This window comes from Neomonachus schauinslandi, chromosome 15 (assembly GCF_002201575.2).
Source record: "Neomonachus schauinslandi chromosome 15, ASM220157v2, whole genome shotgun sequence".
Classification (NCBI taxonomy): Eukaryota; Metazoa; Chordata; class Mammalia; order Carnivora; family Phocidae; genus Neomonachus; species Neomonachus schauinslandi.
The window spans coordinates 40,435,984-40,452,553 of NC_058417.1; the positions used below are offsets into that span (position 1 = coordinate 40,435,984).

Here is a 16,570-nt window from a genome sequence, read left to right on the forward strand (position 1 = left end):
GGCTTGAAAGGAGCTACAAGTAATGTCTGCTTTGGCATTCTTGAGGTGACCCCCTTGGGGGTTAAATCCCAGTGGTCTTTGCTTTCCTCTCCTGTGGTGTTATGTCTGGTATGGTAGCTCTGCCGCTGGGAGTAGCTGTTTCCTCCTTGCTCCTCGGAGAGCTTGTGAGTAAAGCTCACCCTTCCTCCCTGTCTGAGATGCAGCCAACCTCTTTCTACCGTCCTCATCAGCTTGATGATACTTGAAGTGAGAATTGCTGGGCCCTCACTTGGAGTCAGATCTACCTCCCTGTGACCCAGGTGGGAGGGAGACAGCTTTCAAAAAGGAGGCTTTGCCTCTCCGATGTATCCCAGAGAAAATCCCATCTGTGTGACAGGAGTTCATATTATACCAGATGATAGAAACAAAGTTGTCTATTCAGGCCACATTTGGAGTAGGAGGCCTTCTAGCTCATCAGTAATTCATTTAGCAATACACGAATTTTAAATTGGGTTTTTTAAAGGCCTTGCTGCACTGTTTGCATCTTTCCCCAAAACTTTTCTCTAAAATACCTAGACCCATGAACCCTTCCCTTTCCTGGTCCTCTCTAAAGGGGCAGTGGGATGGGAACAGGAAAACCTGTGCTGTTCTGTGTAAAAACAGACCGTGCTCTGTCTTCCTGAAGGCTGGAGAGGCTCTTTTGCTGGCATCCAGGAGCCTCTGTGTTCCTGTGAGCTGCTCATCATAGTCACTGGTTGAGCTGCCTGGAAGGGCTGGCTGGGAGTGTGTTCCCTGTTAGTGAGGAGCCCGGCCCTCTCCCAGTAACACAGCCCCTAACAACACTGTTCTTGCCAAGTGTCTTCCTAGTTGAGCACCCAGTGCCATGGTCATTGTCAGAATGGTCCTCATTTGTAAGCCAAGTCCCAGGGTCTTTGGACAACCACACAAGACGGACTGTAATTCAGCCTCCCTAGTCTCTGCCCCTCCGCTCCCTCAAGGGTTCAGCTTCCCGTGGCTTCCTAAATAATAATGACATTTTATCTTTATCAGGCACATGTACAGTCTAGTTCTCCATAGCCAGATTTAGATTAACTGTTAGAATTATTTAAAGATTTCAAACAAAACTTTTTTTTTTAAGTCCAGCCTACTTCTTCGAGAACTTCCCCTTTTTGCTTGGCTGTGAAAACCTATATGCCCCATGTAGGCCATTATTCCAGCCTGGTGGAAGCAGTAGTCCTTCTCCCTGCGGAGCGCTAAGTCCAGTTGCAAACCAGAGCCAGGCCAGTTGATCGTCTGGGAAATCTTTAAAGGCTGTAACCATTCAGCAAGGGTCAGTGGCACCTCTCCCTACTGTGTCATCTCATCAGGTGTGGTCTTCCCACCTGTCCATCCGTGTACTCATTCTATCCGTCCATGTTTTCATTCATCCCACCCACCCATCCTCCATTCAGTCATCCCGCTCACCCATCTGTCCATCTGTCCATCCCACCCACCCATCCATCTGTTCATTCATCCCCCCCCCCCCCCCATCCATTAATTCTTTTATCCCACCCGTTCATTCATTCATTCACTCTCTATGTGCCAAGCACTCTGGTGCTACAGAAACTGCAGGAAGAGAAACATAGCCCTTGCCTCCAAGGAACTCCCAGCCAAATTGAGGAAACAGTCTGGGTGACAGATGGTGTGATTAAGGTGTGCCCAGGATGCTGTGGGAACACAGAAAGAGGGCACCTGACGAGCACTGGGGTGGGGTGGAGAAGAGGAGACCAGGAAGTGATTCCCTGAGGAGATTGTTGCTAACTTAGTCCAGTCAAGCAGGAGTCTCTGTGGGGACTGGGTGGGAATGCAGACCCATCAGTGTGTATAGTTATCGGAAAGACAGGCGTGTGGGCCCATCACGTGTTGGGGATAAACAAGTACGCAGCGGTAGAGTGTTTGGATAGCAAGGAGCCAGTCAGAGGACATGGCTGAAATGCTCTAGTGGGGGTGTTCTAGGGGATACTGGATTGGGGAGAGGTCACAGTCTGGAGGCATGGAGACCAGCTAGTCTGATATGAGTCATGAAAGAATTGGGAGGCTTGAAGTGAAGTGAGGCATTTGCAGGGGAGTTGGGAAGGAAGGGACGGATAATGAGATCAAGGAAGTTAGAGCTACAGGTCCCAGGGCCTTAATGAATGTAGGCAGTGAGAGTGAGGATTCAAGATTGACTTCCAGGCCTGGGTGCCTGGGGCCCTAGTGATGACGCTGTTAGACATGGGACGTGGAGTAGAAGTAGGTCCCGGTGGGGTCAGAGGAGAGTGATTAATGAGTTTGGGCGGCACTGAGTTTGAAGCGCCTGTGGTAAACTAGGAGGAGATGTAGCACGGCTAGTTGGAAACAGTCAACACGGAGATGAAGGTGTCCATCTGGGAGTCACTCCTACGGGTGGCCCTCTAAGCCCTGCGTGGCCGCGCTGCGGGAGAGGTGTAAGAGCTGAGGCTGGACCTCCAGCATTTAAGGAAGAACCAAGATGGAGACTGGGAAGGAGCATCCAGGGAGGTAGGAGGAAAACCGAGGGCAGGCGAATGTCTACAGAGGGAGGAGGAAAAGGTGACAGTGGGAAACACTGCAGGGGCTCAGTCAGGACACAGAATGTGTTAGACCTCACATCCGGGAGGCAAGGGAGCGGGTGCCGGGAAGGTCGGGTTTGTGGGGCAGAGAGGGTGGAGGGCAGGGCCCGGGAGGTGAGGGAGGGGATGGGCCGCGCACCTGGAGGAGTGTGTAGACCAGGAGTCTGCAGCTGCCCTCCTCAGTCACAGCTGACTCCGGAGGCAGTGATATAGGCTCCTGCGTGCTTGACTGCATTTCACCCTAACTCCTCACCCACCACAGTCTTCCCCCATCATATAGAGATGAAAACTTGCCCAAGGTTACAAAGCAGGAAGTTGGGAAGAAGAGAAAGTGCAGAGAGTGTGGGTAATACCCAGAAAGGAGGCTTCCTCTGTGTGTGTTCTCCATTCTTCTGGGAAGAACTCTGGGTAGAATGAAACTGCTGAAAGGGGCCTGGTTCTACAGGAAACCCAGCAGTCCCTGCTTTCGTGGAGCTCTTAGGAGCAGAGACCAGTGCTCCTGGGAGCAGGGACCTTTCCTTCCTCTGAGCACGGGCCCTGGGGCAACAGCCAGCACTGGTGGGAAAGAGCTCTTAGCAGCGTTGTTGGGATTGGGGTAACGAGTTTTTAGGGTAACTAGGAGGCTTGAAGAGCCTGTTGCAGAAGAAAAGCCCAGAAATACTCAGAGTGTAGATGGTCAGGTGAGGGAAACTGAGGCAGTCGCCCAAAGATGGCGTGTTGGAGCCGGTCTCTCTCCCTCCTGGCCGCACCCCCGAGGCCTGGGCTGTTAGCACTTTACCAGCCAGGTCCTTCTCTCGTCCTGCCCTCATGCAATTTCCAAAAACACTTCTGGTGTCCTTTGGGAGTGGTCATGTGAGTCTTGAAAGAAACTGGTGAAAAACAGACTCTGACCTGAAGGCAGGGCAGGCGGGGAGGCCCTGTGCTTCTGGGGTTCTGGGCCGGCTGTGTGGGAGGAGCCCAGGAAGGGCCCGCCTCCTGTTCTTTGGCAGCTGATTGCTCCACCTGGCAGGGTGGGGGAAGGCCTGGAAGTGTGTCTGGCGCGCTGTAGAGATGCCGGTAATTCTTCCCAGCCCGGCTTGGAGCGGGCTGCATGTGAACTCCGGCAAGCTTGTTCTAGCTCTACCCCCTTATTCTGGAAACAGTTTTGTTGTTTGTTTTTTAAAAAGATTTTATTTATTTATTTGACAGAGACACAGCGAGAGAGGGAACACAAGCAGGGGGAGTGGGAGAGGGAGAAGCAGGCTTCCCGCGGAGCAAGGAGCCCGATGCGGGGCTCGATCCCAGGACCCCGGGATCATGACCTGAGCCGAAGGCAGACGCTTAACGACTGAGCCACCCAGGCGCCCCTGGAAACGGTTTTTGATGTGGGAAGGAAAGCTGGGAGAAAGGGAGCGTAAGAAAAACAGAAACAAAAAAACAATAGATGTTCAGTGTGGTCTCAGTCAACTGGAGGATTTTGGAAAATTTTTGTCAGAATTTCCCTGTGTCATCTTCTCAGAAGCCACCAAAAAAAAAAAAAAAAGAGTTATCTTGCTCCCAGCAGGTTGTAAGAATAATAAGTGGAGTGGCTGTAGAGGCTTAGTGTTGCCTCGGCAGCTTCTGGCCCGATAGCCTGTCACCTGAAGCATGGCCGGGGAAAGCCCTTCTGCTCTCCTGACTCAGAGCAGGGCGCTTCCCTCGGGCACCGTAAGGAGGAAGTCAGCTGGAGGAGGCCCAGCAGCAGGGCCCTAGGAGTCCCGCGTCCAGACAGTTCATTTCTCTGAGTGCTCTTAACTCGGCATACATTCCACTCTTGAGCTTACAGCCTAGCGGGAAGAAAAAACAAACGGGTTGAGAATCATCTCATTAAGATGGAGGTCATTAAAATGTAGAGAATTAAGGGAAATGGGGTGTCCCAGTTGGGGGCTAAGCCAGGCAAGATTTCTGGGGATAGCATAGCTGAAATCACAACCTGAGTTCAGCGTTGGGGGTTCCTGGCCTGTGTAGCTGTTAGTGCTGGCGCTCACACCCAGGCCCAAAGCACCAAGTGGCCACAGCACCATCTACACATCCCCTCCCAGCCTTATATCTTCTCTTTGGTTTCCTCCCATGACAGTTTGACTTTGGGGACACCATGGTCCACCAGGCCATCCACACCATCGAGTACTGCCTGGGCTGCATCTCTAACACCGCCTCCTACCTGCGGCTCTGGGCCCTCAGCCTCGCTCATGCACGTGAGTGTATTTCTCTCAGGTCGAAAATTATGGTTTTCCCCTTCTCCGGGCACTCTCTCAGATGTAGGGCTTAAGTAGAGTGGAAATAACATAAGGGTTCTGGAATTATTCAGACTCCTGAATCCTGGGAGAACAACGTCCAAATGGGTGGACCAGCGCCTTCGCCAGGTTAGCTATATGCATGGTAGTCCCCCTAAGGCTGCAGGAAGCCAGGGTGCAGCAGACAGTTCAGGTGAGGGACAGCAGAGCAAACTGGAAGGCCCACAACACCTCTTGCCAAACTGAACCGGATGTCCCGTCTCTGCATTCCCCAGAGCTGTCCGAGGTGCTTTGGACCATGGTGATCCACATCGGCCTCAGCGTGAAGAGCTTGGCAGGAGGTTTGGCGCTGTTCTTCATTTTCGCCGCCTTTGCCACCCTGACCGTGGCCATCCTCCTGATCATGGAGGGCCTCTCGGCCTTCCTCCATGCGCTGCGGTTACACTGGTGAGCGGCAGCGAGTTCGGGGGGCTGGGGATGTGTCCTTAGCTGCTCGGAGGGCAGCTTTGCTCTTGTACAGAATCGGGAGACACTAGGAAGTGTCTGCTTTCATTCACATCATTATGCCCAAGGACCTACATTAGGAGTGAGCATCAGGAAACCTCCACAAAAGCACAGCTCACTCTTCAGAGCCCCCAAGGGAGAATTCTCTGGTGGGTGTTGTCAGATTCCCTCTCCCTGCCTTTAGCCTTCTTCACTGCTCTTGATTATGGACCTGCTGAGGTTGTTGGTTTGTTTGGGGTTTTTTAGCTCTGGCATAAACTTTCTCCTGTCTTCAGAGCGATGGAAGCAACTCTGGAATAGATTTGCAGTCCAGGAAGATGCTAGAGCACACTGTACCCCAGTTTTGTCCCCCTTGTTCTGTCATTGTGCCGGTGTCTTTGGGTAGGAGCCCTGGCAACTCCATGTGGGTAGGGGGCGTTCCTGGTTCCATAGTGTGTAGCTCATGCCCTGAAGCAGCTTCTTCAGAAGGGCAGGTTTGGATTTGTTTGTTTTCCTTAAAGTAGTTTGTGGCTTTTAATGGCTCTGCCTGGAGAGAGCTAGCTCAGTCCCAGGGGGTGGGAGAGGTGGGGTCTGGTCCAGGCAGTGACCCTATGACCTCAAGGTAGGATTGCCAGATTTAGCAAATAAAATTACAGGACATCCAGTAAAATTTGAATTTCAGATAAACAGTGAATTTTTTTTTTTAGTACAAGTATTTCCCACATGTACATGGGACATACTCATACTAAAAACTAGGCATCCTGTACTTTATCTGGCTTCTCTACCTCAAGCCCTCCCTCTTTTGAGTCTCTGCTTCCTCCTTTATGTTGTGATTCTCCCTCTCTTTTTGGGTCTCAAACCCCAGTGGCCCTGGAAGCTCTGGGCCCTCTCCCTAGAGAAACATCCCCCCAGTAGTTTTACCCATTTAGGGGGGTCACAAACTCACTGACCCTACCTTAGGAACTCCTAAACGAGATGGTCTGTGGTGCTAATGATCTCAAGATCAGAGAGTGTGTAGAATGTCTCGTTACATCCGTTTTCTAAACCTGAACCCAAGGATCCTCTGCCCCATTCCCCTTATCTTTGGTTTTCCTCCTGACTTGGTTATGCTGAGCCCCCTCAAAGATTCCTCTGTTATGGACAGAGGGGAATGTGAGGCATGGAAGGGCGGGGCGCAACTGGGACTTATTCTTCCCTCAAAAGCTCCTTTAAAATAACCCGTCCTCTGGCTGGCTTCCTCCTCCTTGCTGCCCTCCTCCCCACCCAGCTGTTGTTTATCTACTGTCCAGCCAGGAGGTTAGGAGCGGCTGTGTGGCTCAGACTGCTGGCACGCCACCCTGTTCTCAGCTTATCAGCATACTCTCTCCCCAGCACACTTCCTCAGCCACTTGGTATGAGGCAATGTCTGTGTGACCAGCCTCTGGTGACTCACTGTTTCTTCCTTCCTTCCCTAGTCACTTCTCTGTCTTCCTGAGCCCTGTGCTCGAGGGGCCAATTACTACCCCACCTGAATCCCAACCCAAGTGGGGAGCCTGTAGCCTCCTCCCTGGGCGGGCTGGGGAGCAGTCACGGTGCTGGGTCAGAACTGTCAGAGCAGTGAGCCAGGCTTACCACAGAGTGAGGAAGGTCGCTGGAGCCTGGGCCTAATCTCCAGAGTGAGCAGAGGCAGCCTGGGAGGCCATGTTTTGTTGTGGCCAGAAGGATTATGTCTCCCTCAGGCTTACCTGTGGCCTTCAAATGAAGGTGTCTTCCCACGGCCCCGTGAATGAGCCCAAGGACCTGATGAGCGACAAGAGAACAGGCTTCAGAATTAGGCCCACCTGGGTTCAAATTCCATCTCTGCTGTCACTGGCTGGGTGACCCCCAGAGGAGAGCACTTACCTCACTGAACCTTACTTTCTCTCAGGTGAAGAGAGGATGGTATCCACGTAACATGGTTGTGGTGATAAATAGGAAATAAAGTGCATACCAGGTGCCTGTCACAGTGCCCCGGCTCATCATAAACTCTGTTCAAGTGCAGATCGCAGCCGCCCTGCTTAGAAGTGGGCTGCCCTGTGGAGAGGGCATCTTGGCCATGGTCCCTTGTAAAGAAACTGCTTTTAGTGTTTAGAGAGGGGAGACCCCCTGGAGGAAGCACATCTGAATGCCTGTAATTTTCAAGGAATGGGCTCGTCAGACAAACTTGTGGGTTGGTTGGTTTGGGTAGTAGAGGTATCACGGAGAAGAGAAACACGAAACTGTTCGGCTTTCAGAATCCATTGTTGGAGGCACGTTTGGAGCATCGCCCTTACTGAAAGGGGGTGAATGAAACGGGTGCTCGTGCTCCCCCTCCTGGCCGAATATGGATGCACTGCAGGGATTCCTGGGCCTTCTTGTCCCCCAGGTCTGCAGGAATTCTGAGTTATGGCCCTCTTGTGAGGCTGGGGACAGCTGGTCCTGCCGAAAATGGCTGCGGGACATTGCTGCTATTTTTCCTGGGGTCCAGCCTGGGTGTCCTCATACCTGTCACTTTACCCCTGGCTGTCAGTTGGGGTTTCCTGATCCTGATGCAAGGGCTGCCCCATTATAAAAGTTCTGGATGTCTTCAGTGGGGACAAGAACCACAATGTCTGCTTTGGTAACAAACATAAACCATTAGTCTGAGATTCATGTGGGGTCCTAAAGGAGGTGGGTGATACATTTGAAAACAAGAGTGAACAGGTTACTGTCCCAACTTGCTGATTTCATCTCCTTCTGAGTTATGTGTCTATCTATTTTTGCCTACTGTAATTAGCTGTCTTTTCTTCCTCAGGAAAGGCAAAGGCAGGGATAGGATTTGTCAGTTTGTGGACACCAAACTGACTTTAGTAGAAAGACTGTTGCCCCCTGGCCCACTTTCAGGAACTAAATCCCTTCTTAGCAGATTCCACATACGTGTCGATGTGCACACTCACAAACTCCAGCTCCTTTGGTTGAGGGCCAAAGGAAGGGGGGACCATATTGTCATAAAGAATGGAGTGGCGCCGCAGCAGGTTACCACAGGACGGGTGCGGGAACGGCTGGCTCGGAAGAAAGCACACCTCAAGTGTAGTTCCTGGCTGCCATCACTGCCCTGACATGTGGGCCATTAGACAGATGTGTGTTCCAGGCCCTGGACTGCTCAGAGAGCGGCAGAAAGGGCCAGAGAAGCAGCTCGGTCTAGGATCATCTTCCTAAAACTGCCTCTTCTCACTCACACCCCCGCCAGGAAAGGGAGGAGACCCTTCCCTCACTCAAGGAAATAAGGTTTCCTATTAGGTAGCAGTGGTGAGTGCTCCGGGGACTCCCACTTATCCTTCGGGGTCACTGGGTGGCCTTTGCCAGTACCGCAGCTGGAAGGGAAGGGGTGTCCGAGAAACCCATCCGATTTCCTGACACCCTCCTCACAACCATAGAATTCTAGAGGTGGCTTGGGGCACGGCGGAGCCCTGGAGGCTCCCTGGGTGGTGTAGGAGGCTCCTAAAATAAGAGGACCCAGCAGGGCCCTGGCGCAAAGAACTTCATGTTTGTACTTTCTCAGGAAGTACACATTTCCCTGCTTGGGAGGGAGGGGTGGGTGGGCAGTCCGATAGGGAGATTGCTTTCCAGCTTTGTTCCGGGAGGTTGGGGTAAGTGAAGCCGAGAAGGGGCGTGAAGTCAGGCTGACCATGAGATGCCTGAGGTGTCCGTGGTGGTGGCCACCCTAAGTCTAACCACAGGCAGTGGCTGGTGGTAGAGGTGGTATCAGGCCATGTGTCAGAGGGACCGCCCATGGGCTCACTTGGCAGAATTTATGCACCTGCATCCCAGACACGTGTAGCCCTTCCTTCCCGCTGGGCCCCCTGGGTAGATGAGGCGCACAGAGGAATGCCAAGAGAAGGATGGTGATCCCACGGGCATCTGAAAACCTCTGAAGCTTCTAGTCCATTCATCCAGTTTGGAATTCGAATTGTTTGTGTGATTAGCCAGCCACGGGCTCAGAGTTCTGGACCCCGAGTAGACCCTAAGATGACCTGCCCACCATCTCGATAAATGTTGTTGAATGCAAACGGGATGTGTCAGTCTCTTTCCAGTTGTTCAGAAATGCGCTTGCCATATGCAAACAGCCTACTCAACGTGAAGGACCAGACAGCAGTGGGTGAGAGGCAGGAACCTACCCCATCCCCACCTAATTCCCCCAACGGAGGCCTGAATAGCTGTAGCTTCTAGGACTTCTCAGGGGGTTGGGATATGTGGATGAGTCCAGATCCCGGGTTGAAATTGCTTTTGCCAGGAATCCTGTGACTGACTTCAATTTGAAGCCCCTTCCCCCAGGTCCTATTTTCCCTTGGCCCAGGGACCCCTCCAGAGTCTGGGAGGCTTTGGGACCTTGGCCCAGCCCCTGGAATGTGGGGCTGGGAGGAGAAGGCCGCCTGTTCTTACGCCCACGCAGAAAATTCTGTTCACCTCTTCTCCTCAGGGAGTGGAGCCGGCAGCTCTGCAGTGTCCTCAGCCAGCACCCCAGGGCTGACGGGGCCTCTGAGGACCTCTGAGGGCCACCACAGACTGACCCCCGAAGCAGACAGTCCTTCCACCATGCCCTGCATGAGCACCATTGCCTGCAGCGGGCCCCAGCTCCGAGCCCCGCCTGTCCTTCTGTCCTGGCGTCCCCAGGGTCACTCAGCGCTGAGTGGAAACCATTCCTCAGGGCAGCTCTCCTTGGCTTTTTTATCCTCTGAATCAAGCATTTTTCTGCCCATATTTGGTGGTGGTTTGGTTGCTGGGCAGCCATCCAGGGAGCATGCAGGGGGAAGTGTAGCCTGCAGCCCAGCTCTGCTTCCAGGAGTGCTGTCTTCCTGCCCCTCAGAGTTGGAAAGGGCCCCAGGGAGACCGTCAGCGGTGGATGCTGGGCTGCCTGGGAAGGGAGGTGAAGCTCTGCTTTTCCTTTCAGCCCCTGAGAGAAGAATTCGTTCTCAGATGTTTTTGTAGTTGGAGAATATTTTTGCCATTACTTGGAGAAGACTCCCCCTCCCCCCCACGCCCCTTTCCTGGGAATTTCCTCCCCAAAGCCTCCAGTGTTTACTCAAAACCCTCCCTTCTCCTTCCTCCTGCAAGGAAAAGAAACAAACTAGAAAACAAGGGCACTTGCCAGAGTCCCTGGCGCTGAGCTCGCTGCTGCCCAGGGGCTTCCCTGAGAGTTCGGCCTCAAGCCCCTGAGCCCCGGCGGGAGTCCAGTGGATAGTCTCTACATTGCCCTTAGAGACTCAAACCGAGGGCACTTCTTTTGCACATGGCTAGACAAAGAGTTTTGCATAAACACACTGTGCTCAGGAGGAAGGAGCAGGAACTGAGGACAAACCAGGGAGGAGCTATGCGGCACTCATGCCTTCAGAAGCAGGGCTTGTGTGCGCTGTGGGAACTAGGCCAAGCTCTGGGCTGGGTGGGTGGGTGGGTGGCAGAAGGCCAAGCTGCTTTCCCAAGCTCAGCTAGGAAAGCGAGGCCTTGGGGAGGAGAGTCAGAGCATCTTTCTAGCCCACTGTGAAATCCCAAAAGGATTCTGTGGAATGATGACACTCCTTTTCCCTTTCCCCAGGGTGGAGTTCCAGAATAAATTCTACAGCGGAACCGGTTTCAAGTTCCTACCCTTCTCCTTCGAGCACATTCGGGAAGGGAAGTTTGACGAGTGAGCCCGTCGTGGGGCTGTGTGCCGGCAGGCTGCCCTCCCCACTCCCTGCACAGTGGTTACCTGTGCTCCTCTTGCCTGTTGGTTGTGTTCCCTGGATATCGGGGCGTTTGTGTCATCCCCGCCACCCCTCCCCCAGCTGCCTGTGAGTCATTTAGATAGATCCGTCCCTCCCTGAGTCCCCTGCCACAGCCACCTTCATGTGTAGTGTAGAGAGAAGCCGGGCTCTGGCTGTCACTTACACCCACTAGGCACCGGCCTTGCCCCCTCAGCCTCCGTCCAGCCAGAGACAGCCCCTTCTCTGTCCCCCGGTGATGAAAAAGTTTGTGCATTTTACATTTGAGCCCAAAGCCCACGGAAGGAGTGCTGTCACCATCCACACCCAGACTTTGAGCCCCCCTTTTCCTGCCACTCTAGTTACTGGTTGGGGGCAGGGGTGCTCTTTAACACGCCCCATTCTTGGGTTAGCAGGGGTAGTTCCAGGAAGGTGGCATGTCTGTCCTCTGCCCATCCCCTCTGGTCTTCAGAACAGTTGTTAATCAGGAATTCAGCTGGACCCAGCTGTGCTGTCGTGCGCCGCTTCTCCCTGTCACTCCCAAGGGTCCCAGGGTGCCCAGCACCACCTCCCTAGCCACACCCTCTCCTCCTCCCTCCCAGAATCCCCTCCTTCCCCCTGCCCCTGTGTGTACCCAGCATAACAGCACAGCCGGGAGTGACCCGAGCAGAGAGGTCCTGGGCTGCCTCCTCTGGTTGGAGGCTTCTCAGGCCAAGCTGTGGGCCCCGCCACAAGCACGCTCTCTGGGCAGAGGGTTCAAACCGTTGCTCTTGCCTGGTGCAGACCCCAAGACCTTCCCCTACCCCCAATCATGAGTCTTGAGGGCAGGACCATAGTCATCCAGGGTGGTTCTGCCTGCAGACCTGCCTTCTCTGCCCTCCCGTGCCCCTCCCCACTTCCACTGGGGACCCCAGTCAAGGGAGTGGGGTCCTGGGCAGCGAAGGCTGGTGCCATTTACATTTTGCGGATTGGAGGCAATGGCCAGGGCTGCAGTGTGCTGGTTGTGAGAGCTGCACCCCCACCCCCACCCCCACGGGCCACCTCTCCTGTCACCCCCAGGGCTATGGCTTTTAGGGCCTTTGAATCATGTGTTGACACAGCAGCCCTGGCTGCTTCACTAAATTGAACCCTGGGGCCCCCAGTGGTGGAGATAATCCCCTGAATGGGCCAGGCCCCCGCCCTCCTCCCACCCTGGCTTTTCTGAGTGAGTTACTTAGAGCTGCTCAGGACTCTCCTGGGCATGGGCCACCCACCCCAGCTTCCCCGTGTGCTGGCCAGTGTGACCCTGTGCTGAGCCCCCTCCCCTCTGGGCCCGGTGGTTTACATGATGACTTTGCTCTGGGTACAGCAGGGTTTGAAGCAGAGCTCTTTGTCAGGAACCCTGCCCAAGGCCCTTGTGTTCACACATTCCTGTGCTGAATAAAGTGTGCTTGACCCTACCAGGGAGGCTGCCTGTCCTTGTGCCCACAGCCCCTGTGTCGCAGGCCCCTGCCCCTCTTCCAGCACGTCTGCTTTCCTGTGATCAGGCCACAGCTGCAGCCGGCAGTGTGTGAAATTCTCACCTCTCAAGTTTCCTGGGCGCCTTCCCCTCCCTCGAGCCCAGCAGCTTCTCAGATACTGCCTCCGGTGGGGAGGGGACCTGGCGACCCCTCCTCCTCTTCCTTTCCCGCCCTACCCACCGAGACGGCAGGGCACGAGGGGGCCTGGGCATCTGCCCATCCGCCTCTCCCTCTTCTCCAAGTGTGCTTTCCAGGACTCAGGAGCCTGGATATTTTGAGCCCTGATGCCCTTGGCCTTGGTGTAAATAGAGGCTCTGCGTGGGGTTCCACAGGGCAGCGGGAGAATGTGAGGTGCTGAGGTAGGCAGGCGGCCGAGGAGCCAGCAGGCGGCCGAGGAGCCAGCAGGCGGGGCTGGCAGGGAGGGTGCCGTCTCCCTCCTGACTGCCACGTAAGGCACCCACATTCTTCCTCCATGCCCTCCCTCCCCATTCCTCCTGGGGCCTCCAGGACAGGGGCTGCGCAGGAATGGGAGCGGCGGGCTGACAGCTGCTGCTCCAGGAGGGGTGAGTGGGGCAGGAACCCCCCTGTTTCATGTTCCTTATCCTTGAGCCCTCTCCTCCCCGACAGGCCACCTGCCCTGGAACAGGCCCTTGAGTGCGGCACCCCCACCTGGCTCCACGCGTGAGCAGTCCAGGATGGGACTTAAGGTGGAGGAGCTCTTTAACCTCTGCTCTGTTACTGACTCAAAAGGGAGACTTAATAAGGAATAGATATTTGGACTCAGTGGAATAGAGTTGAGAGTCCAGAAGTAAATAGATTTACTTTGTGGAAGATTGAGCTTCCACAAAGGGGCCAAGACAATCCAGCATGGAAAGAACAGTCTTCAACAAGTAGTATTTATACAACTGGGTATCCACGTGCGAAAGAACAAATTTGGACTGCAGCCCCCACACTGTATTATAAAAATTAACTCAAAATGGGTCGTAGACCTAAATGTAAAAGCTAAAAACTAAAATTCCTAGGGGAAATTATAGAAGAATGTCTTCGCGAGCTTGGGTTAGGTGATGATTTTTTTTTTTTTTTTTTTTTTAAAGATTTTATTTATTTATTCATGAGAGACAGAGAGAGAGAGAGAGGCAGAGGGAGAAGCAGGCTCCCAAGGAGCAGAGAGCCCGATGCGGGACTCGATCCCAGGACCCTGGGATCATGACCTGAGCCGTAGGCAGACGCTTAACCATCTGAGCCACCCAGGCGCCCTAGGTGATGATTTTTAGATACAACACCAAAAGCAAAGCGATAAAAAGATTAGAGAGGGTCGCCTGGGTGGCTCAGTGGGTTAAGCGTCCGACTGTTGGTTTCAGTTCAGGTCCTGATCTCAGGCACAGCACTCAGCGCAGAGCCTCCTTGAGTTTCTCTCCCTCTCCCTCTACCCCACCCCCACCTCTTTCTCTCTCTCTTAAATAAATAAATCTTAAAAAATAAATAAATAAAAGATTAGGGCCGCCTGGGTGGCTCAGTCAGTTGAGCATCCAACTCTTGATTTCGGCTCAGGTCATGATCTCAGGGTCATGAGATCAAGCCCCGCATTGGGCTCTGTGCTCAACACAGAGTCTGCTTCTCCCTCTCTTCCTCTTCCTCTGCCCCTCCCCCTGCCGCATATGCACAGGCTCGCTCTCTCTCTAAAATAAAATCTAAAAACAAAGATAAGGGCCTTAGTCTTACAAGGCTTTGTACTTTAAAAGACGGAATCCAAACAACCCTCACGCTGGGAGAAACTGCAAATCATATCTAATAATTATGGGACATATATCTTGAATATATAAAGAACTTTACAATTCAGTCATAATTATATAAATACTTTAATTTAAAAGGTAAAATTAGGGGTGCCTGGCTCAGTAGAGTGTGTGACTTTTGATCTTGGGGCAATGAGTTTGACCCATGTTGGGTATAGAGATTAAAATAAAATCTTAAGGGGTGCCTGAGTGCCTCAGTCGGTTAAGTGGCTGCCTTCGGCTCAGGTCACGATCTCAGGGTCCTGGGATCAAGCCCGTCGGGCTCCTTGCTCAGCGGGGAGTCTGCTTATCCCTCTGCCCCTACCCCTGGCTTGTACACTCTCTCTCTAATAAATAAAAATCTTTTTAAAAAATGCATAAAAAAATAAGTTAAAAAAATATTTTTTTAATTTAAAAAATGAAAGGATTTAAGTAGGCATTTTTAGGGAAAAAAACACAGCACAAATGAGCAATAAGCCCATGAAAAGATGCTTAGCATCATTAGGGAAATACAAATCAAAACTACAGGAGGATCTGCCACATCAAACCCACCATGAAAGGCAGTAATAAAGGGACAGTTACAACTGTGGACAAGGATGTGGAGGAATTGGAACTGCAAGGGGGAGGGGAATGGAAAATGGTGTAGCTCCTTCAGAAAGCAGTCTGGCAGGTCTTCAAAATGTTGAACATAGAATTAACGTGAGTCAGCAATTCAACTTCTACATATCTACCCAAGAAAAATGGGGGGAAAATGCATACAAACTTGTACACAGGTGTGCATTGTGGTATTGGTCATTGCCCCAAAACGGAAACAACCCAGATGTCCATTAGCTGGTGACTGGATGAGCAAGCAGTAGCCCGTCCATACATACGATAGGTATTAGTCTACGGTGAAGAGGAATCTAGTACTGACACATGCTACAACATGGATGAGCCTCAAAAGCATTATGCTAAGAAGCCAGATGAAAGACCACATAATGTGTGATTCCATTTATGTGAAATGTCTAGAATGGGCAGATCCGTAGAGACAGATAGTAGATGGGCAGTTGCCTAGGACTGGCTGCTGGATGGGGCTGGGGCTGGGGCTGGATTAAAATGGCAGCAGTGACTGCTAATAGATACCGGGTTTCTTTTGGGGAATGATGAAAATGTAAAATTAGATTATAGTGACAGTTGCACAGCTCTGAATTTGCTAAAAAAAAGAAAACATTGAACAGTGAATTGAACATTTATTTTTTTAAGATTATTTTTTTGACAAAAAGAGGGCATAAGCAGGGGGAGCTGCAGACAGACGGAGAGGGAGAAGCAGGCTCCCTGCTGAGCAAGGAGCCCAATGTGGGGCTCGATCCCAGGACCCTGGGATCATGACCTGAGCTGAAGGGAGACACTTAACCAACTGAGCTACCCAGGCGTCCCTGAATTGAATATTTAAATCAGTAAACTTTATGGTCTGTATCAATAAAATGGGGCAGGGCGTGGGAGACCTAGGGCTTCCACAGGGAGAAATTCCTCCCTTGCCCAGCAGAAGAGACCTGGGCTGGCAGGTCATTGACTAAGCGGAACTTGGGGGATCTAGTGGCCTTGGGCACCTCCAGCGCAGCAGCTAAAGATGGACTGAGCAGGACCTGAGCCGTGGAGGGGGTGGGAATCCCAGGAGCCCTGGGGTATGGGCGGGGAGCAGGATAGATCCACGGCTCCTGTGTTTAAGGGACATGCCATGTATCCTGAGCCCCTTCTTCCGAGAGCAGAAGAGATGCGCTGCCATCAGGCCGCTAGGGCCATATGATCCCCTTCTTATGGAATCCCTGCACCCCAGACCTCTGCTGAGTGAGTCCGTGCTCCCATCCAGGGAGTGCCCCACCTTGAGGTACTGGAACAAGTGTGGGAGAGGGTGGCTTGGTGTTACAGAGATAGGAGACAAGTCCATCAGCATTTGCAGGACCCCACTCTTTGTCCTGTCCTTCACTGGGGGCCTGGGTAGGACTGCACCTCTTTCTGCCCCTAGGAGCCCTGGGTGGAAGGGCCGTTGGAGCTCCCCTCAAATCCCAGATTCTCAATGACCTGCCTGCTCTCCCTGCTCCCCAGCCGACCCAAGGCATGCCCGGGTGTGGGCTGTCCCCTGGTGGCGAGACAAGGAAGGAGCCACACATTCCTTCTCACATGCAAGGTGGGTGGCATCCTACAGGCCGTGACGGGCCAAAAGGAGTAAGTGACCCTGGAGGTATTCTGGGGTGCATAGGCAGAAGATCAGGCTGGCTAGAA

General features: G+C 52.9%; 1 protein-coding gene across 2 annotated transcripts in view; it reads left to right on the forward strand.

Annotated features, from left to right (window-relative positions):
* Positions 1-12,476, forward strand: part of ATP6V0A1 (ATPase H+ transporting V0 subunit a1) — a 62,703-nt gene extending 50,227 nt beyond the window's left edge. Inside the window, exons 19-21 of one of the 2 annotated variants that reach the window (XM_021681801.1) lie at positions 4,684-4,801; positions 5,116-5,287; positions 10,893-12,476. In XM_021681801.1, coding sequence (XP_021537476.1) covers positions 4,684-4,801; positions 5,116-5,287; positions 10,893-10,986 — 384 coding nt within the window. In that variant the 3' untranslated portion in view covers positions 10,987-12,476. The remainder of the gene's footprint in view (positions 1-4,683; positions 4,802-5,115; positions 5,288-10,892) is intronic. The other variant, XM_044921731.1, reaches the window with a different exon arrangement.
* Positions 12,477-16,570: the final 4,094 nt, after the last annotated feature.